Source organism: Budorcas taxicolor, chromosome 10 (genome assembly GCF_023091745.1).
Source record: "Budorcas taxicolor isolate Tak-1 chromosome 10, Takin1.1, whole genome shotgun sequence".
NCBI lineage: Eukaryota > Metazoa > Chordata > Mammalia > Artiodactyla > Bovidae > Budorcas > Budorcas taxicolor.
In genome coordinates, this window is record NC_068919.1 from 14613722 (window position 1) to 14637119 (window position 23398).

At 38.5% G+C, this 23398-nt stretch overlaps 1 protein-coding gene across 3 annotated transcripts in view; it reads left to right on the top strand.

The window, feature by feature from the left end:
* The window catches only part of MAP2K5 (mitogen-activated protein kinase kinase 5), a 262225-nt gene that overhangs the window by 72424 nt on the left and 166403 nt on the right, over window positions 1-23398 (top strand). For all 3 annotated transcript variants that reach the window (XM_052646192.1, XM_052646193.1, XM_052646195.1), the window contains 3 exons: window positions 12997-13036; window positions 21159-21227; window positions 21321-21402. In XM_052646192.1, the coding sequence (XP_052502152.1) occupies window positions 12997-13036; window positions 21159-21227; window positions 21321-21402 (191 nt within the window). The remainder of the gene's footprint in view (window positions 1-12996; window positions 13037-21158; window positions 21228-21320; window positions 21403-23398) is intronic.

Consider the following 23398-nt stretch of genomic DNA (forward strand, 5'->3'; position numbering starts at 1 on the left):
CTGGAATTAGAGGATCTAGAAGCAGCCCGTTTATGTTCACACAGACTTGTTTGGGACAAGCATTGAATTTGGCTGCAGAGGAATTTGAACCCACAGCCCAGTCCAAAGCTTCAGTCATTTCAGTTCAGTTCAGTCACTCAGTCATGTTCGACTCTTTGTGACCCATGGACTGCAGCACTCCAGGCTTCCCTGTCCATCACCAACTCCTGGGATTTACTCAGACTCATGTCCATCGAGTCGGTAATGCCATCCCTCTCATCCTTTGTCGTTCCCTTCTCTTTCCACCTTCAATCTTTCCCAGCCTCAGGGTCTTTTCCAATGAGTCAGTTCTTCGCATCAGGTGGCCAAAGTATTGGAGCTTCAGCTTCAACATCAGTCCTTCCAAATATTCAGGACTGATTTCCTTTAGGATTGACTGGTTTGATCTCTTTGCAATCCAAGGGACTCTCAAGAGTTTTCTCCAGTACCACAGTTCAAAAGCATCAATTCTTCGGTGCTCAGCTTTCTTTATAGTCCAACTCTCACATCCATATATGACTACTGGAAAAACCATAGCTTTGACTAGACGAACCTTTGTTGGCAAAGTAATGTCTCTGCTTTTTAATATGCTGTCTAGGTTGGTCATAGCTTTTCTGCCAAGCAACAAGCGTCTTTTAATTTCATGGCTGCAGTCACCATCTGCAGTGATTTTGCAGCCTGCAAAAATAAAGTCTCTCACTGTTTCCATTGTTTTCCCATCTATTTGCCATGAAATGGGACTGGATATCATGATCTTCGCTTTTTGAATGTTGAGTTTTGAGCCAACTTTTTCCAAAAAAAGTTCTCTAAAGCTTAGGAGATAAGAATCTTGAAGCAGTTGTTAACCTCACCAAGCCTTGCTTCCCTTATCTGTAAAATGGGGCTAGTAAGAATATCTGCCTTATGCGTTTTTGTGCAACTTAAATAGCTTCCTTATATAAAAAAATTTTTATAAACCATAAAGCACAATTGAATGTTACTTATTAGTAGAAGGAGGTTTTCTGAAATAGCCATTTTTATATCTCATTTTGGAAAGTGACTTATTTTTAGCTTTCCACTATGAGCAGAGATAATATTGTAATCAAGCTATTTCAGGAAAGATGTTTCCTAGCTAGTTAATCATCAAGGTACTCTTGTTTCCCTCCCACATGTGTTGCCTCATTTTTTCCCCATCCTCATCATGAGGCTTTCTCTTACCTCTGTTTTGCCCATTAACATTCTTTCAGAAGCTTTGATCAAGAGATCACTATGACTGTAGCTTCCTTAATCTCAAAGGTACTTGGGCCATGTATTAAAAGACATTACTCTAGTTGATGTTAAAGGCTTGAATAAGGCTATATCACCTTATGAAAGAAATATGGAGGAAGTGATGACCACATTAACTTTGAGACAGATGTGGGAGTAAAAAGGAGAACCAAAGTAAATAGAAAGAAGAAGAAATCATAAAATGTAGAGTTAAAGTAGCTCTTCTCTGGTTGGAACTCTTTCTAACCCTGCCAAGTTTTCTATATTAAACATTAGGTTGGTCTGTGAGCCCTGTGTATGATCAGCATCTTGAAAGAGTTGTTAATATATGTGACCTAATAATATGTTTGATTTGATACTTAAACAGTCTGGGGGGCCCTGTTGCTTAACCATAAATCATTTTACAATCAGTAGTCAGCATTTGTAATGGGTTTTTAGGCAGAAAGAACGTTGGCATAGACTGCTATTTGAACTAGTACAGTTTATATAAAAGCTTTTTACAACTGCTGTTTACTTTGGATTTCCTATTTTAACAGCTAGAGCCTGGCTAATGTGTTTATCTATTATGGGAGACAACAACTGTCAGTGTTGATTTCCCTGAAACTATTTGAATTTTTTTTTTTTCTGTGGATGGCTATTTTGTTATGTGGCATATTGGTAAAATCTACCCCCAAAGAAAGTTACCAAGAGAATAAATCTCTAAAATGATCAAGCAATAAAACAAAATTTTCGTTAACTGAACCATAGCTAGTTTACATTTGGTTCCTGAAAGCATGTCATTGCATTAAAAGACAACAACCAGGTTTTTTTTTTTTTTTTTTAATCTCACAAAATAACAAAATATTTTTGTTTTGTTTGTGTATGTATGTATTTCTTAAGCCAGAGCTTAACTACTGGTTTCACCATTTTAGTGACTGGCTTGTTAAGTTTCCCATTCATTTGGAGAATTTCCAACAATTGATAGTGCTCTATAAATAATTCACAGTAATTGCATCCCGCTCTTCACTAAGCTTGTATGCAGCATGCTCTGTGAGAGTGGAACTTGAGTCAGCGGCGTTCCTTCCGCATGGTGTGTGAGAGGGTTGCCCTGCCCCCTCACAGGGCCGTGCCAGTGCTGCCACTGCAGTGTTCTGGTGTTGCTGTCACGATTAAAAGTCATCATGTGCAATTACTCTTGAAATCCTGGCTCCAAGAGGCAAAAGAAAGGGAGGAGGCGTATTTCCTTGGTCATTTTGAGGACGGTTTTACTAACAGAATGACACTTATCACATGTCATAATTTATGCTGAAATATGAAAGATTTGCAGTCAGATCATAGGTCAGTCCCCCATTCTTAAATTATATCCTACCTCGCAATTAGAGAAGCACAAGTTTTCCCTATTATAAATTCTTTCTTCTCATAATTGAAAATAATTTGATTAGAAAGTATTTAGAAATTAATATGCAGAATAGTGTCATAGAAATTGGATGCCTACTTTAATTGTATGAGATTGTATAAGCTTTATCAGAAAATATATGATGAGCTCTAGGTTATTTATTTTGTGAACAGGAGTCATCTGGGCCGATTCATATTTTTTTGGTTCTCCTAGAATTTGAAATTCTAAGCATAAATAATTTCAGTAAACATTGTAAAATACAGATGCAATTGATCTTATGCATGACATAAATTTGTGTGGGAGTCCAGATGTTGAAATGTGAACACAGGTTGCTTCTCCCTTATGTCCTGTGTGAATGTAGGACTTTTTAACATTTCATTTTCAAATTTCTCCTTTTCCTTACACACTTTTAAAGATTCTTATAGAAATTCTGTTTAGTTTTTTGGATTGATGTATCTTTTAATAAAATCTTATTAGGACCTAGATGAAAGTTAACACACCTCTAACCTTGTGTGTATTGTACTAGACCCATCTTCATATAGAAAATAATAAGATTAGCTGCATTTGTCCCCAAATGTTGCGTTTGAAGTCAGTCACATGTTCTTTTGGATACCTGCCCTGAGCAAGGTACTGCACTTGGCAGTGTCAGAGATGTAACGCCAACATTCAGGGCCTTGGGAGTACTGTTCTGTGGGTTCTGTTGCTGGCATACGTTCTGTACCTTCTCAACTCCTTACTGGTTTCTTCTCAGCTCCCTGATTTCTGGATCTGAAGTTGTTCAGGTCCATTCCTCATACCTCGTCTCTGTTTAATGTAATTCCTAATTGAGGGACTTCCCTGGTGGTCAGCTGGCTGTGACCCTGTGCTCCCAGTGCGAGGGGCCTGGATTTGATCCCTGGTTAGGGAACTGGATCCCATATGCTGTAACTGAGAGTTTGCATGCACAACTAAGAATCCCGTGTGCCTCAACTGAAGATTCCACATGTCACAACAAAGATTGTAGATCCCCGTGTGCTTTAACCAAGACACGCGCAGCCAAATGTGTATGTGTGTGTTAGTTGCTTAGTCGTGTCTGACTCTCTGCAACCCCATAGACGGCAGCCCACCAGGCCCCTCTGTCCATGGGATTCTCCAGGCCAGAACACTGGAGTGGGTTGCCATTTCCTTCTCCAAAAGGAACTACAGAAAGAAAGAATGTGAAGTTGCTCAGTCGTGTCTGACTCTTTGCACATGGACTGTAACCTACCAGGCTCCTCCATCCGTGGAATTTTTCAGGCAAGAGTACTGGAGTGGGTTGCCATTTCCTTCTCCAATGCAGCCAAATAAATAAATAAAAATATTTTTTAAAAATTCTCAAGTGAGATTTTGTAGTTTCATGGCTTTACATATCATCTGTATGTTGATGAAGCCCAAATGTATATCTCCAGTCCTGTCCTCTGCCCTGAACTTCAGACTCATATCTAATTACCAGTTGAATGTCTTAGGCATTTCAAAGTTACCCAAACTGGACGTTTCCTCTAAAATCTGTTCCTTCTTAGTTTTTCTAATCTTTACAAATGGAAACTTCGTCCTACAGGCTGCTCATGACAGAGACTTTTCAGTCATTCTTCTTTCTTCTTTTTCTCTCAGACCATCCGTTATATTAACCCACAAATCTTGTTGGCGTTTCTTCAAAGCTGTTTGAGCAAGCGGACCACCTCTGACCTGCCACCATATTCTAAGCATCTAGTATCTCTTGCCTCCCAGCTACTGCTCTAGTTTCTGTCCTTAATTTCCTACAAAGAATTCTCTTTACCCAACAGCCAAAATGATCTTTCTGAATATAAACTCTCCACGTGACCCTGTGACTTTTTATATCATTCAGAATGATAGCCAAAGACCTCACCATGGTCTAAATGGTACTAAACAGTCTGTCTTCCCATTACCTTTCTGACTTTGTCTCCCACACCTAGTCGTCTTCTTTCTTTTTCCACTTCCACACACATGTCAAATACACACTTCCACCTTAAGGCCTTGAACTCAGCATGTCATCTGCCTACAGTCCTCTTCTTTTGACTGTCTAAATGGTGTGCCCCTTTACTGCTCACATATGACTGAATGAGAGGTACCTTCCTTAAGTTCCTCCTACCTATACTATCTTTTTAAAATGCTCCTAATCTTGATCACTGTCTATATCCCTACCTTTAGTCTTTTTTGTTGCACTTCTGCTACGTGACATATTGTGTATTTATATGATTATTGTCAGTCTTGCCTCACTAGAAAGTAAGCTCCAGGGAAGCAAGAACCTTGTCTGGTTTGTTCTCTACCCCAGCCACAATGCCCACCATTGTGCTTAACAGTTGGAGATATCCGTTATTTATTAAATACGAAAACTAGGTATGTAAGCGAAGAGGGTGTCGAATACTCTGGTAGAATTTGGGGATATAGCAGTGAAGAGAATGGACCTTGACCCTGACTTGAAACTTGCAATAAAATAGGATAAGATACAGACCCTATATTAAGAATTTACAGATTGTTTGGTAATTAGTGTTTACAGTATAGTTAAACGAAGCATATACTAGTGAAGTTATATAACACTTTTTAAGAAAAATAGTATTAGCAACATGTGACATATCATAAAACATCAGAGTAGTTGATGCCAATGGATGAATTGGCATCAACCACAAGATAGGGAAACATAAACCTTAGGATAGGGAATATGATATGTGGAATTTTAGTACATTCTTCTTCTGAATTCCATGTTCAACATTCACAGTATCCTGAAGTAAACTTATTTCAAATCATTCCCTGTGTATACTCTGTCTGTACTGGAAAGAACACAAGCATTAAATTGAAATAGACCTGAATTTGAATCTTACACCTGCCATTCATGAATTCTTATTACCTTAATAACCCCACATCTGTTTCTATTGTTATTATGTGAAATGTGGCTTATGTTACATACAACACACAGAAATTAGAATAATTCTGTGAACTGTTAGAAATTGTTAGTTCCCCGTTTCATTTTTCTTTCTCCCCTTTCCTGACTATACCATTTACTTATTATCTCACAAATATTGAGTATCTCTGATGTGCTAAGTATATTGCTAGATACTGTATATACATTGTTGAATGAAGTTGATGTGGTCTCTGCTCTCATGAATCTAAAAAGTACAGGATTATATATTTAAGGATGACTAGATAAGAGTCTGGAGAAGGCAATGGCAACCCACTCCAGTACTCTTGCCTGGAAAATCCCATGGACAAAGGAGCCTGGTAGGCTGCAGTCCATGGGGTCACGAAGAGTCGGACATGACTGAGCGACTTCACTTGCACTTTTCACTTTCATGCATTGGAGAAGGAAATGGCAACCCACTCCAGTGTTCTTACCTGGAGAATCCCAGGGACCGGGGAGCCTGGTGGGCTGCCATCTATGGGGTCTCACAGAGTCGGACACGACTGAAGTGACTTAGCAGCAGTAGCAGCAGATAAGAGTCTTCTATTTCTGTTAATAAACACCATAATTCTGTGATCTTCACTTGAAATTTTAGGTTTAGCCTCCTCATCCCCGTGTGTCATAAATTATATCTGGCCAAAGTCTTCTATCTGTGTCCCCTTTTCCACATCTGGTAAAACTGCCTAGATTCGCATCACCCGCTCTTACGTGGACTAGAGTAACACCATTCTAAGGGCTCCTTGCTCTTTCAAGCAGTATTGTGGTAATCTGCAGCCAGAGTAAGGATTTTAAAGTCTGATCATGCCACTCTTCTGTCCAAGAACCTTCAGTGGCATTTATTGGCCAGCAAATTGTAGATAGCACGTTTGCACCAATAATACAGAAAGCTGAAAGACAATGGTATCCTCACAAGATAAAAAGGAAACAACTGCCTCAGTTAAACTGTCACTCAAGAGTGGGGCAGGGGACTCACCTGGTAGTCCAGTGGCTAAACTCTGTAGTGTCCTCACAAGATAAAAAGGAGACAACTGCCTCAGTTAAACTGTCATTTGGGAGTGGGGCAGGGACTCACTCACCTGGTAGTCTAGCGGCTGAACTCTGTAGTGTCCGTTTTGGGGTGTCCGAGTTCAGTCTCTGGTCAGGGGACTAGACCTCACATGCCGCAGCTCAAAAGATCCTGCATGCCTCAACTAAGGCTTGGCACGGCCAAGTAAATAAATAGTTTTTTAAATGCTCTGTGGTGACCTAAATGGGAAGGAAATCCAAAAAGAGGGGATATGTGTACATGTATCGGGTCTTCCCAGGTGGCACAGTGCAGGGGACTTCAGAGATACGGGTTCAGTGATTAAGTCAGGAAGATCCCCTGGAGGAGGAAATAGCAACCCACTCCAGTGTTCTTTCCAGGATAATTCCACGGACAGAGGAGCCTGGCAGGCTACAGTCTGTAGGGTCGCTAAGAAGTTGGACAACTTAGCAACTAAACAGCAATAACAATCCAGGATAGTAGAGGGAGAGAGGTGAAACGTAAATGGAAAAGGTGATAGAAATAAATCTATATGTATCAATAATTATGGGTATATGTTGCCAGTTAGTAGGTTGGTCAAGTGGAACTTAAAAAAATAGAGCTATCTGCTATTTTTGACTATTTTAGCATATGTTTCTAAAACATGAAGACAGAGTAAGGTTGAAAGGAAAAGGTTGGGGAAAAGATATTAGGCAAAAACTAATCAATAGAAAGCTAGTGAGGTTATATTAACATAAGACAAAGCAGACTTTAAGGCAAAAAGTTTTGTGGGTGTTTTTTTAGGGATGAAGATAGAAAGGACTACTATATGATGATAGAAGAAAAAGAACATATAATAGTCTTAAGCTTGTATATAGTTAATAACATAACCTTAAAATACATAAAGCAAAAGGAAAAAACCTTGACAAGGAAAATTTAATAAATCCACAATCATAGTAGGAGAATTGTCTTTCAGTAAGCAATAGATGTAACAAATAAAAATTAAAGATATAGAAGACTTTAACACTATCATTAACAAGCTGATCACATGACCATATAACACTCTTTATCAATCATACTGAGAGGATATAGAGGTATAGAGAACTTAAGAACTGATTATATGCTAGGGCACAAAGCAAGTCTCACTTAAGTTTGTAACTTACAGGTCACTTTTTCTGACTATAATACAATTAGTATAGAAATTAATAATAATATTAAACCTCTTATTCATTTGAGAATTAAAATACACACATCTGAATAATTTATGGGTTGTGTAGCACATTATAATGGGACAAAAATATTTGCAACTGAACAGGGAAAAATACTCTGTATGAAAACTCATGAATTCAAGTCATACTTACAGGATAGTTTTTTATATGTGTGTTAGAAAAGAAAAATTGGGTATTAATAGGTTTAGAATCTAAACCAATAATTTTTTAAAAGGGCAATTTATTCATTCTTCCAACAAATATTTATAAAATTTGCCCAGTACAGTGTTAGGCACTGGAGATACCATATAGACCAATAACAACAAAATGCCCCTGTTTTCACAGAGCTTGCTTTCTAGTGGTTGGAGACAAATAATAAATTGTGTAGAGTGTTGATGAATTCTATGAACAATAAAGAAAGAGAGAATGAGCTGTTCTACATAGGATAGTCAGAGAAGTAACATTGGACCTGAAGGAAGTGATGGAAAAAGTCAAGTGGATATTGAAGGAAGGGTGGTCCAGGCTGAGATGTAGGTAGAAAGGGCCTGAGGCAGAAGGATGTTTTGTGGAGCAGAGTGAGTATTATGGATAAGGGAGATTTGCAGAAGCAGAAAACGGAGCTTTTTCAGTCTGTTTTAGTGGTTTTACTCTTAAAACACCCAACTACCCTGGAAACTTTCTGGCTTCCTAACGTGTAACACCCACTTACTCTGTGCCAGGCCTTGTCCTCCATGTTTTGCTCATCTCACTAAACCTCACAAGTTTGTAACCAATTTCCCCTTTTCAGACTTAAGGCACGAGAGACAAGGTGAGGCTTGATAACAGTCCGTGTTCACATTAAGCGTCAGAGCTAGCATCAGAACCCAGGCAGTGTCTCAGAGCATACAGCCTTCCCTCCTCTCCCTCCCCTGACAGGTTGGCAGTGGTTGCAGAATGCTTCCTTGCTGGGAAAGGTTTAGTGTGATGGTCTTAGCCTGATTGAAATAGGGCGGCACCTTTGTAAGTTTTGAATTATGGGTTTCCCTGCTCTAGAATGCAGTTAAGAGAACTTAAACATTACCACATATTTTTTTAGTTCCTAGAATACGTGTGTTCTGCCTCAGTTCCAGTTTTGTCTTTGCCATTGACTGTGTATGCTTGGACAAGTTTTTTAACCTTGCTTTTAGATATTTCTACCTTAAAATGGCGGGATTAGATAAGACAGTACTCAATATTACTGACTTGCTCAATACATTGTCTGAATTTGTACCACCAAAGTTAAAGGTTGGCACCAACTTTTTTGTTTATTCATATGGAACCTATTGTTCCAAATGGAAAGAGAAAGTAAAGAAAGTATGAAAAGTATAGATGTTCTCTTTGCTTGTCTTCTTGTTATTTTAATACTCAAAAAATTAATACCAGGCTACTTAGCTTTTACAGTTCTAAAGTGTGTATAGATTATGTGCTCAATTTTAAGGGCTGGGACTATTCCCAGAAGTTCTGTGCTGGTCACAAAGTGGAATGCTCAAGGACTCAGTACTAAAAGTAACTTATAAAAGTGCTTCCTTCATGCACTCAATGGAACAGGTAATTACTGTGGCAACAGCAAACTAATCTGAAGTGTTAGCTGTTAATTAAAACAATGCAGAGGTGTATAGTTGTCTTTTGGCGTAACCAGAGCCTCCATTCAAACTTCATTAATCACTTTACAGTTAATGTGTTGAGGAAGGTCAAGACAATTGAGATGCAGTATCCACTGAAAGTAAACAAATTCCTTGTCTCTGGGTAGAATGCCATTTGCAAAGTTAAGGGACACACTTGACTCCTAGCTTGCATTGCCTTTGTCTTCCACTTCTTCTTGAAAATTAAATGTTAATTTGGTACTGTCATTGCACTGTAAACCAAACCACACAGCATTTTTATTTCTCGAAATCGAACCCAAACTTCCACAGATGAATAAACGTGCATCATAATTAAATCATCAAGTTTCCCCTTTTAATTCACATGGAAATAGGAGACCCTTCTTTTGGAATAGATCAGCTTTCTTGATAAGCTAATTAAGTTGCCAAACTGTCCAGTATGTTATCTAGTATGTACTAGATTATTTGCTAATCATTTCCCTATCACCCCTATTAGTCTAATATATCCAGGTGTTGCTCATTGTCCAGTGTAACAACACTGTTTTGAGTCCTTGTGTATGCATTCAATTATATATCTTTACATTCCAGTTTTTGTAATATAGAGTGTTTTAAATGTTGACATTGGAAGACACTATGATAATTTGAGAAGAAAAATGGTATATGATTGTTAAATGTTATGTATTATATTGCCTGGAATAAAGTTGCTGCTGCTGCTGCTGCTGCTGCTAAGTCGCTTCAGTCGTGTCCGATTCTGGGCCACCCCATAGACGGCAGCCCACTAGGCTCCCCCATCCCTAGGATTCTCCAGGCAAGAACACTGGAGTGGGTTGCCATTTCCTTCTCCAATGCAGGAAAGTGAAAAGTGAAAGTGAAGTTGCTCAGTTGTGTCCGACTCTTCACAACCCCATGGACTGCAGCCCACCAGGCTCCTCTGTCCATGGGATTCTCCAGGCAAGAGTACTGGAGTGGGGTGCCATTGCCTTCTCCGAACTAAATTCCTTCAAATCACACTTCAAATTGGGTTAGGCCAACAACTTCTCTTTCATGCATTGAGAAAAAACACAGTGTAAGCTTTTATATATTAATTTATGGTGTGAGTTCAGACATATCATGAATTAAATCATGACATGTAGTTTCATACATTGTAAAAGTCTAATGTTAACACAGATAGTAAAGTAAATGGTAATTTGTTGTAAAACCAGTATAATACAGGGGTTCCACTTTTGAAAATGTGTATCACTTTATACAAAGTATAACATTTTTAAAAATTATTTAAGCTTTATAATTGAATAGTATTTATGTATAATAGGGAGGTTGGTGTTTAGAAAAAGTCTTTAGACACTTGTATAGATTAAAGTATTCTCTGGTAAAGTGAATAATTGATTTTTATAAGCTTACCTTTCCTTTAATGAGATATATCTGAATTTCTGTACAATTAATTGATAAAATAAAGGCTAAGTTTCTCTTCCATAATTGTCTTGACCTTTGTCTACTCGAGTAGGAGAAGCAGAAGGAATTTTTTATAACAGTCCTAAATATGGATATATATACATATTGATATATGTTTTTTCTTAGTTGTACCTGAATTTGTAACACTTTATATGTGAAAAATTACAAATACTTGTAAGTCAGTCACTTTAAAAACACTTGTCAATGACTGCACAACTCTGCTGCTGCTGCTGCCAAGTCAGTTCAGTCGTGTCCAACTCTGTGCGACCCCATAGATGGCAGCTTACCAGGCTCTGCTGTCCCCGGAATTCTCCAGGCAAGAACACTGGAGTACTAAAAATTTTTAATTGTACGTTTAAAACAAGTGAGTTTTATCATATATAATTACACCTTAATAAAGCTTTCAAAAAATTTCAGAGCAACCACATGATTATTTCTGCCAAAATGACAGAAAATGGTGTTTTCATTTTTAATAATGATGGAATATACGTTTTGCTTTTATTTTATGAAATAAGCAATTTTTGTAATAACTGTGTGGTAATAGATGTAAACTAGATTTACTGTGGTGATTATTTCAAAGTATATACAAATATTGAATCATTATGTTGTACACCTGAAACTAATATAATACTGCATGTCAGTTAAATCTCAATTAAAACAATAAAAGAAATGAGAAATGTTTACTGCTAGGTCATTACCCAGTAAAATTTGGAAAATGTAGTTTGCAAGCTTAGCATGTAAAGATGGGAAATTCCTGAGAAACTAAATTTCTTTCACCCACATCTGTCCTACCCCAGTTATACCTTAACATTAGTTGGATTAAGAGAAGACCAATTTGATCTTGGCTGATATGTAAAATCTTTTAGGGAGCAAGATTTTAGTTCTTCCAAACTAATTTGTTTCTTTATACCTTTATGACAGAGAAGGCAATGGCACCCCACTCCAGTAACGTGCCATAAAAAGTGCTTGTTTATGTTATGTGGTTTGTTTTGAAATTTTTATTTAAAGCATACTGTTTCTGTATAGTGGTCAGAATGTGCAGTCAGTGCAGTGCATGGGCACACATTTCATTTCACACAAAAAGTCTTGATGAGATGTAATGGTATTTTATTTCTGCAAACATAATCCCCTTAGTATTTTTCACAAATGAATGTATTCCTATTGCTTGATTTAAACTGTAAATATTTCACTGTACCTGATCATTTGAACTGGCCTCTGAAGGTTTTTTAGAGTGTGACTTTACTTGTTTTATTTCTGGGCGCGCTGGGTCTTTGCCGAGTCGGCTTCTCTCTGGTTGTGGCGAGCAGGGGCTCCCCTCCAGTTTCCGTGTGTGGGCTTCTCTCTGCAGCGGCTCCTCTTGTCGCAGAGCGTGGGCTCTAGAGTGCGCGGCCTTCGATAGCTGCAGTGCCCGTCTCAGTGGTCGCGGCTCCCAGGCTCTGGAGCACAGGCTCCGTAGGTGTGGCACATGGGTTTAGTTGCTTTGTGGCATGTGAGATCTTAGATCAGGGATCGAACCCATGTCTCCTGCACTGGCAAGCAGATTCTTTACCACCGAGCCACCAGGGAAGCCTCATTCTGTAGCTTTCTGAAAAATATTGAGAGATGCTAGCTTTAAGAAAAAGACAGCTGTCATCCTTGATCCTTGTAACTCCATGACTTCTTACATGAATTTATATCTTAAGCTATGTGTTTTGAGATTATTTTAATGAAATGTAGGGATGCAGTTTATCTATATATATAATTGAGATAAACGAAAGGGAAACCTCCCATTTTTGTGGCTCTGTACGGTGTACACCGCCACGTACCGTGACTGTATGTTGTAAGGGATCTGGAGCCAGAAGACTTTGGTTTGACGTCTAGTTCTGCCTCTTATTAACTTTACCATTGATAATATGCTTCAGAGTTCTGGGCTCTAAAAAGTGGATAATAATATCAGAATTAACTCAGAGGTATTTTAAGGTAGTGCATAATGAATCACTGTGTAAACCATGAACCTCAATAGAAATGTAAATTACCATTGTTATTAGTGTTCTCTGAAAGTATCATATTTCTCTTACTGAGGATGTATTCAGATTTATATTATGTCCTTAGCCATTTTGTAGGTTGTTTAGTAATCCCAAGTGATTTTTTTTTTCTTTCCATAGAGCATATCATGTCCCAAGTGGGAAAATACTAGCTGTAAAGGTAAGTGCTAGATAAGTTTTATGAAATTCATGAATGTTGTGATGCTTACTGCTTTCTCTCCCACCGCGACCCCTGTTAGCTTGAATCATAGGTATTGTCAAAGAGGAAGTGAAGTGGTTTAAGGTTTGGGTGGTGGCTGGTGGAGGCTCTGGCCCTGTTGTGACCTTCAGGATCCCCGTACTGTGTATGACTCATCGTCTCCTATGCTTCTTTCCATGTTCCCTGCTCAGTGCACCACTGTCTTCCTCGTCTTACAGTTCAAAAACTCGGTAGTTGTTCACTTCTTTCTTTCTTTCATCTGCCACATCCCGTAAGTCACCATGTCCTGTCAGCAGTTTCCCCTGAAATGGGTGCATGTGCCACTTTCTTTCTGTTCTCATCCTCATTGCCTTTGCCTTGTATCAGGCTCACATACCTCATACTTAGACTTCTATAACTGCTTCTTCACTGTACCTTTCACCTGGCCACTGGAGTTGAGAAGTTGAACCCCAGACCTGATGCATCACTGTCTTGGCATCCCTCAGCCCCAGTAGTGTACAACATAAAGCCTATGATGTCTGCCTCCCTTCTTTACGGCATTCTGAGAGACCCTAACCATCACACAGGCGATGAAGTGATGTAGCAGAAAGTGAAGAACTAAAGAGCCTCTTGATGAAAGTGAAAGAGGAGAGTGAAAAAGTTGGCTTAAAGCTCAACATTCAGAAAACTAAAATCATGGCATCTGGCCCCATCACTTCATGGCAAACATAGGGAAACAGTGGAAACAGTGGCTGACTTTATTTTGGGGGGCTCCAAAATCACTGCAGATGGTGATTGCAGCCATGAAATGAAAAGACACTTACTCCTTGGAAGGAACGTTATGACCAACCTAGATAGCATATTAAAAAGCAGAGACATTACTTTCTCAACAAAGGTCCGTCTAGTCAAGGCTATGGTTTTTCCAGTAGTCATGTATGGATGTGAGAGTTGGACTATAAAGAAAGCTGAGTGCCGAAGAATTGATGCTTTTGAACTGTGGTGTTGGAGAAGACTCTTGAGAGTCCCTTGGACTGCAAGGAGATCCAACCAGTCCATCCTAAAGGAGATCAGTCCTGGGTGTTCATCAGAAGGACTGATGTTGAAGCTGAAACTCCAATACTTTGGCTACCTGATGCGAAGAGCTGACTCATTGGAAAAGACCCTGATGCTGGGAAAGATAGAGGGCAGGAGGGGAAGGGGGTGACAGAGGATGAGATAGTTGAAGGGCATCACCGACTCAATGGACATGGGTTTGGGTGGACTCCGGGAGTTGGTGATGGACAGGGAGGCCTGACATGCTGCGGTCCACGGGGTCGCAAAGAGTCAGACACCACTGAGCAACTGAACTGAACTGAACTGATGGGACCGGATGCCATGATCTTAGTTTTCTGATTGTTGAGCTTTAAGGCAACTTTTTCACTCTCTTCTTTCACGTTCATCAAGAGGCTCTTTAGTTCTTCTTCACTTTCTGCCCTAAGGGTGGTGTCATCTGCATATCTGAGGTTATTGAGATTTCTCCCGGCAATCTTGATTCCAGCTTGTGCTTCATCCAGCCCAGCGTTTTCTCATGATGTACTCTGCATATAAGTTAAATAAGCAGGGTGACAATATACAGCCTTGATGTACTCCTTTTCCTGTTTGGAACCAGTCTGTTGTTCCATGTTTGGTTCTAACCGTTGCTTCCTGACCTGCATACAGATTTCTCAAGAGGCAGGTCAAGTGGTCTGATATTTCCATCTCTTTCAGAATTTTCCAGTGTTTAGTCTAGAGCTAACTTTCCCGAGTCGACTGAAGCAGTAGTCTTCTGAATACTCTGTCCTGATACTTTGACAAATACAGGGTTTTCATCCTTCCTGGTGGGAACACAATCTCTGCCTAGTGTGAGAAATTCTGATTCTTTCCTGGGGTTCTTTCCCTGGCCTCATGTAGTTTCCTGACATCCATGTGCTAATCATTACTCACCTAAGGACTCCAGGTGCCCTCTTCAGCTTTCTGCAGCTGTCTCCTTTTGCTCTTCTTCCAGTGAATTCTAGCTGCCTTGGCCTCCTCAGAACTCCCAGTTCTCTCAGCTTAGGGAGGTGGTTGAGCTCCCCTAGGATCCCCTCCCTACATGGGTACTAAAAACTCTTGTCTAGTCACTAAGCTGGTCATAGGACTCATCTCTTTGGTTTTCCATCTCTCAGAGATCACTGTCCTATTTTAGCTAATGTCTAATTTCTGGAAGCCTGTTGATTTTTTTTCTGTTTTGTTGTTATTTATTTATTTATTTATTTTTAGTATCTTTCCCATTCTTATCCCTGTGCTAATCCATACACTTATTTTTGCCTCTTGGCAGACATGTCTCTTGACCAGCTTTTAAATTGTTCTCTTGAAAATAGAAGCTATGGAAGTCCAATAGATAGTACTATCCAATAGTACTATACTTAGCAGGTGTCTGGGCTTCCCAGGTGGTATAGTGGTAAATAATCTGCTGGAGATGCATTGGGTAGGTAAGATCCCCTGGAGTATGAAACGGAAACCTGTTCCAATATTCTTGCCTGGAGAATTCCATGGACAGAGGAACCCGGCAGGCTACAGTCCATGGAATTGCAAAGAGTCAGACACAAATGAACATCTGAGCACACACCCACACACAAGCAAGTGTCTACTCTGGTGACTCACTGATAAAGAATCCACTTGCCAATGCAGGAGACCCAGGTTCAATCCCTGGGTCAGGAAGACCCACCCCTCGCCCCACCCCGGGCAAGGAAATGGCAGCGCACTCTAGTGTTCTTTCCTGGAGAATCCCGTGAACAGAGGAGCCTGGTCAGCTACAGTCCATGGAGTCACAAAAGAGTCAGACAAGACTTAGGAACTAAACAACAAAAAACTCTGCTAAGCATTCTACGTACATTTTCCATGTTTAAAGCTCACCGTGACCTTTTGCATTTATTACTGTTATGGATCCTCATTTTACAGATGCAGAAGCTGAGGCACAGAATACTTAAATAGCTTAGTCCTGCACCTAATAAGTAATGGAAACAAGCTTTGAATCCAGGGAAGTCTTGCCTCAATCAAGTCCACGCTGTTAACCTCTGTTCTGTATTTCTGTTCACTACTTTGGGATTTGGCTTCTTAAAGCATAGCGCATTTCTTCCCTTCTCAAAAGTCTTCAAAGGCTCTGCATTACTTCCAAGTAAACTGAAAGCTCTATGGGATGGAGCTCAAGATCTTGCACAATACGTCCTCAGCCTACTTCTAAAGCATTATCTTATGTGTCTGAATTCTCTGCTGCTTTTAAGTTGAACTCATTGCCTTATCTGAACCCAAGTACTTTCTTACTTCAATACTTTTATTCATGTATTTCTTTCTAATTAGAATTCCTTCACCAGTGTCTCCAACCTGTCCAAATCCTCGACGTCTGTCACGGGTCAGCTCCGAAGCTTGCTCCTCCTTGAGCTGACTTGAGTAGATCCTGTCACATCTGGTAGATCTATCACTTACCACCTTCTCCTTCAGACCTCTCTAGGATTCTCTGAATGTGTCCCTTATGGGTGTCATCACATGGTGACTTCTGGTGTTCTAATAGTATGCATGTTACATTTTCCCCTAGTACACTGAAGTCTCTTTGAAAGTGGGGAACAGGTCTTGTTATCTTCTTGTCTTAGTCATTGATTTATGTAGAACCTTGCATACAGAGTGTAATACAGAGCACACCATGTCATGACTTGGTGTTCAACACATAATCTGTTGAAAACAACTAACTGAATAAATAAACTTTAGTGTTTCATTTGTTCTTTAGTTCATTCATTCATGTTTTAAAGTAATATCCTAAAAGTAAGTTCAGTTCACAAGCAAAATATCCCATAGTGTTCTTTGTGTTCATTGCTCTCACCCAGAGTATTTCTTAGCATTTTTTATATTAAGGGCTGAAATGTAAGGTTAAGAGTTAGAAGCACATTTGATCTTTTCCTGAACCCCTCCTGACTTTTGCGTGACTTCAAGCATGTCACTTGAACCTCTTAGTGACCTCAGCTGTGAAACCAGGCTGTCTAGTGTCATAGAGGGATTGTGAAGAGCAGCAAATCACAGTCCTTGTCTAAACAGAATCACCTGCAGGGCTCTGATGCCTGCACAGAATGATGAGGGAAATTTAATTTCCCAAGTCAAATGATCATTTTCACCCATACTTTTAATGTCATGTGGGATCAATTAGATGAGAGTCCTTGAAAATCTGTTACTTTTCTCTTCCTACTCAAAATATTTCTAATTTTTGTTCTTATTTTTTAGACTCTTTTGCCCAAAGGTTATTGGAGTGTCTAAGCATATTAGTGTTTACCACTTCAAACTTCAGAGGTGGAAAATATCACTTCAGATATTATAAAAAGCAAGTTGAACTTTGGGAATAATAGAAGTACCCTGAATTTTTAATTTATATCACTGAATTGAGAAAAAAAAAATTGCCTCAAAGAGAGTACTTTGAAAATGTCACTAGTGCTATTTTAAAGATAACTATTTGATGATTGTATCTAAATACATGTTTCTAACTAGCTTTTGGGGAGTGACAGTGTTGGGAGAAATGTAGTTAAGCAAGATGATTGCAAACAAGTAGAGCAGAAAACAAACAAAAATACTCTTAGCCATTTTGCAAATAGAACCTTTTTATACTGTTAATGTATTCTATAAAATCTTTGAAAGAGTAGAGCTTAAAAGATTCCCTTGTACTATATATTTTCTAATTGGGAAAAACCCACTGTACAGGAAATTTAGCCTTGTACGTAGCACATGCTGATTATCATTCTTTGACTGCTTTGGGTTTCTGCTGCTTTTAAAGTAGCATTTAAATGGACCATTTGATTAATCATTTGTATACTGACTGTAATCCTCCCAAATTTCCTTTCTGAGTTGTACATACTGTAAAAGACAATTATGTCGCCACAGATTAAATAAGCGAATTAAAACAGAATAGCAGCTTAATTTGACCTGTGATTTTGCTCTCCTTCCCTTTAGTGGAGCGTGTGCCACTCCAGCAAATAAATGAAGTCATCCATGACAGCTTGTGATGAATTGCCGTATTTATATTGTATATTTTAATAGCCTCACACTAATTTAAATTGAGCACAGAGTAAATTATAATTCAGTCACTTGACTGCTTATATTTAACTTGACAACTCATCCTTATTTGTCCTGGAGGTGTAGTGGAGAACAGCGGAAATGCACTCAGGTATTTCAGTTTCTCACTTAACCCTTTCTCCAGGAAGTGCTTCATGTTCAAATTCTCTCCAGTTTGAAAAATTGAGCTCTTCCTAAAGAGAAGAGAAAATAATCATGAAGACTCATGGAGTTCATACTTTCCTTGTTCTTCCAAAAAAAATTTAGTATTTCTCATGCTTTTTTTCCAGTTTTTCCATTTTAGGGTAGATTTTACTTTCCTTCTCAAGTTCCCAGAAATTACTTTATTCACTTTTTTACCATTATGGAATCTCCACTATTCTGGATTAAAGCAAATTTCAAGAATGATCAAGACCTTTGAGAGTGCAATGGATTGGTCCCACAAATACACTATTACTCGCTACAGTTTAGGCCAGTGTGGCAATTTTATTCATTTTGGTGTTTATGTCTTTGATTTTAAGTTCAGTTATAGAAATCAAACAATTCATTTCCTTCCTGTCTAGAAGTAGCTTCTTATTTAGAGAATTAAGTACCACATCACTCAGTGGGCACCACTTGTTTAAGACCGTGTGCTGGGTGCTGGGTACGGAGGGAGGGAACCAGAGAAAAATGCACAAGGCTTAGTTGTTGCCCTTCACAGGCTTAGAACCACTGTACTCTCTGGGCTTCAGTTTTTAGGAGCCAAGGCATTAATGCGAAAGGCACCGTGTGATGGGAGAAAGATAGAGGGTCTGGTGGAAGGCCTTAGGGCCGGCCTGATGGAGGTGGTGGTGGCATTCAAGCTATGTTTAAAGCATAGCAAAGGTATTATGGCCAGTGGCTATGGAATGGAGCGAGAAAGCACACCTCGAGTGGAGGGAGCCCCTGGACTAGAGACTGAACTGGGGGAGAGCACAGGACATGTGGGCTGGGAGCAGTCACCTGGTTTACATGTAGAGTGGGTTTGTGGTAAGGAGTGAGGGGAGAAGGAACTGGAGTAACAGATTGGAGGTAGACTTTGAGAAAATTCCTTGAATATCATGCTAGAATTTCAACTTTATTCCAGACTATGGAAGCCTAATTAAGATAAAGATATCTGTGAAAAGGATATGTTCTTGGCTGGTCGTTTTAGGTCATTCCGAGGTTTCGGTTAGCCGTGTGGAATCATGTTGTTTCTTGATTGGGGGCCTGGAGATGCAGATATTTGGTAGTGAGACTGCACACTGAATAAACAGCATTTTTTGAAACTTTAAATAAGGGATTCTCAACCTTACTGTGGGCTACAAATCAGCTGGCAAGTTTTTAAAAATGCAAAGATATGGGCCCAACCCCCAGAGATTCTGATTCCCTTATTCTGGGTAAAGCCTGTGCATCATCAGGCTTTTTTTAAAGTGTCCTTATTGTATATAAGTACCTTGATATAAAGGTAATTATAATGTGAGGCCAGGGTTGAGCACCACTGCTTTAAATGATGCTTTATTCCTTTTAGCAGAATTTTTCAGGCTGGAAGCTTCCCTGTACTTGACACAGAGGGTCAATATTAGCTCTAATATATAGTATAGAATTGAAACAACACTAGATGAATTAATTTTCTTGCTATATTTTATACAGGAGCAAAAATGTAAGTGAATATTGTAACAAATGACTATTGATTGAGGGAAATGTTTAAATGTTTTCTTGGCAGTTTTGCCTTACACTTACAATCTAGTTTAGTGAGAGCTTTTATAAATAACCCTAAAGCAAACTCTTGATAGAAACTGCTGTGCCTTCTTGTACTCATTCTACCCTCCCCCAGTGGATGTCAGTACTAGAAAATTTGTGTTTTTAGAGATTATCCTTTTCTTTCCTTGCTCTGTCATCAGTTTACAATGGAAAATTTATGTTTTTTCCTCCAGTATGATTATATATATGTGTGTGTGTGTGTTTATATATATATTCTGCAGTTGTATACAAAATGTAGATCAGTGTTGGATGGTGTATAATTACTGTCCTTGGTAATCCTGAATAAGTTTTTATCTAGTAATGTCTGAAATCAGAAACTCTGCCACCAATCTTTAAAGCTATTGTCTAGTTATTTTATTATCATCACTGTTCTTTTTAAGTAAAAAAGAATTGCCTTTGAATTGACTTCACAGTAAATAGTGAGTAAAATTTGAATGGTTGATGGTCTTCTTTCTTAAAATAAGTGTTCAAAGTAAACTAGTATTTGTTCTATGTATGTTTATAAATTATCGTACATTTCTGTGTTATGAATTTGACTCAGTGGTTGATATTTTAAGGGAAACCATAAAGCCTTGGAACATACTGGAAAGTGTGTGGTCCTTGGAATCAGGGAGAGGCCCTGATGTTGCCGAGCCTCGTGGCTCCTCAGAGCTTTGGTTTCTTCCTCTTTAGAAAGAAAGGAATTAGGTGAAATAATTTCTGAGGTTCCTTCAAGCTCAATTTTATAACAGTTGTGGCAAAGAAAGATTACCCAATTGGAAGAGTATAAAAACCTGATATATTTTTAAAACTCCTTATTTCTCTCATAACTAAAAATCTACTTTAAATGTTATTTTTACTTATCATTCTCTTCTGCTTTGCCCAGTATCTGAATTACAAGACAATTAATTTTTAATGGTTTCAGGGTCACTCCGGTCTTCCTTGTCTCAAAATAACCAATGTGGCCAAAATAGGGTGTGTAAATTAAGGGTGTTATAACGTAACTGACTTTTGAAGCCATTAATACTGACCTTTGAGACCTGGCTTTTTCCTTGATCCCATCAATCACTTCTGTACCACCTCCCCCAATACAAAGTGTTAGACAGATGTGGACACAGTTTGTATTACCAGAGGTTATGGTGGTGAAGAGGAGAAAGGTGGAATGAATAGGGGAAACACCATATTTTTTAGTTTTTATATTTCATAGTGAATATGGCTAGATTTAATTTTAAGGTGAATAAATGTGTGAATGTTGATTCCTTTATATGTTTAGGTCATACTACTAGATATTACACTGGAACTTCAGAAGCAAATTATGTCTGAATTGGAAATTCTTTATAAGGTAATTTTTTTTCTTGGTTATTTTTCCTTATAAAGTATGCCTGTGGTATTGGCTTGCAGGCTTTTAACTGCTTTTGTCTTATTTTTGTTACAGTGTGATTCATCATATATCATAGGGTTTTATGGTGCGTTTTTTGTGGAGAACAGGATTTCAATATGTACTGAATTTATGGATGGTGAGTTTTCCCTTTTATAATACTTTAAAAGTGATTTTGAGAGTAGAATACTTTAAAACCTGATGTTGACACAGGTATCATGTAGAATTAAAAATAATTAAAATATACTAATAAGCACCTCCTTTATACTCTAAAACATCTTAATGTTAAGGGTTCCTAGTGTTAAATATTTATAGTTGAGCTATAATTTCAAGAATGTAGTTTCATTTACTTTTATTGAAAATTTAAATAGAACAGATTAAATGCTAGTCTAATTGGTGGTTTGATATTTGATTCTTCTATACAATCTGTCTTCACTTGTGAAACAGATGTTCTGTTCTTTTAATGTTTCAATAGCCAAAACAGATTTTCTTTTAAAGAAATCTATTAACCCAATGTCCTATGTCTTTTAGAAAGAAATCGGTTCTTAATTGCAAGATAAGAAATCGTTTTCTAGCACAGCTGTTTAGCCAAGATGTGTTTAGTTTTCTTTGGACTCTAGCCCTTTCCTTCCTTCCTTTATTTTTTATTCATTTCTACTTTGGTAAATCTTTTTTGATCTGAATATTATGGCAAAAATGCAGGTTTCTTGGTTCCCTGTCAGTGAAATGATGTCGCCATTGTTATTGTTTACACATTTGAAATCAGAGCAGTCTTTACGTTTCACATATTCAATTTTTTAATGTCCAGCTCATTAAAACTCAACATTTGGAGTTCCCTGGTGGTCCAGTGGTTAGGACTCAGTGCTTTCACTGCTGTGACCTGGGTTCAGTCCCTGGTTGGGGAACGCAGATCCCTCAAGTCAAGGGATGCAGCCAAATATATATAAACATATTATATATATATATATATATATATATAGTTCATTTGGGGCATTCTCATTATATTAATAATACAGTTAGTTCATTCCCTATAAGACTTTTTAATGAGCCTACATTGATACCTTAATACTATAAGAATGTGTTCTAAATTTGTTATAGTAGATGTCAAGAATTAAAAGTCTTACAAACATATTAGTATGACAGTTACTCTTCAAGGAGACCAGCTAGAAAAAGTGAGTTCACAGAGCCAGCGAGTGTGTGCATGCTCACTCACGCTGTTGATTCTGACCATTGCAACCCCATGGACTATATGTAGCCTGCCAGGCTCCTCTGTCCATGGAAGTTTCCAGGCAAGAATACTGGAGCAGATTGCCATTTCCTCCTTCAGGGGCTCTTCCTGACCCAGGGATCAAACCCGCATCCCCTGCATCTCCTTGCATTGGCACATGGGTCCTTTACCACTGAACCACCTGGGGAGCCCTTCATAGAGCCAGTACCTGTCATTGTTTTATGGCTTTCCGTCATCCTTTTTTGACTCTTCAATTTGTGTTACGTTAAAAAATTTATTTATTAAGATGGTATGTTCAAATTCCATAAAATTCATCCTTCTAAATGAAGGATGTGCATTTGTACAGTTCAGTGGTTTTTAGTACATTCACAGGATTGTATAACCATTACCACTAATTCCAAAACGTTTTTATCACCCCAGAAATAAACTCCCCACGCATTAGTAGTCGCTTCCTATATTCTCTTCCCTCTAGTCCCTGGCAACCATTAATCTACTTTTTATCTCTATGAATTTCCCTATTTTGGACATTTCAGAAAGTGAAATCATACAGTATGTGGCCATTGCGTCTGGCTGCTTTCACTTAGCATAATGTTCTCAAGGTTCACCCACGTTATAGCATTTATCAGTACTTCATTCCTTTTTTTACGACCGTCTAATAGTCCATTATATGGATGTACCATGTGATGAGCACTGATGCTCCTTAGAGGGGAAGCTTTCAGTCTTTCATCATCAAGTATGATTTAGCTGTGGGTTTTTGGTAGGTGTCGTTTATCAAGTTGTGGAAGTCTCCTTCTCTTCCAAGTTTGTTTTATATTTTTTATCATAAATCAGCATTAGATTTTGTCAGGTGCTTTTTCTATTGAAATGATCATGTGTTTTTTTGTCCTTTATTCCATAGTTATAGTGT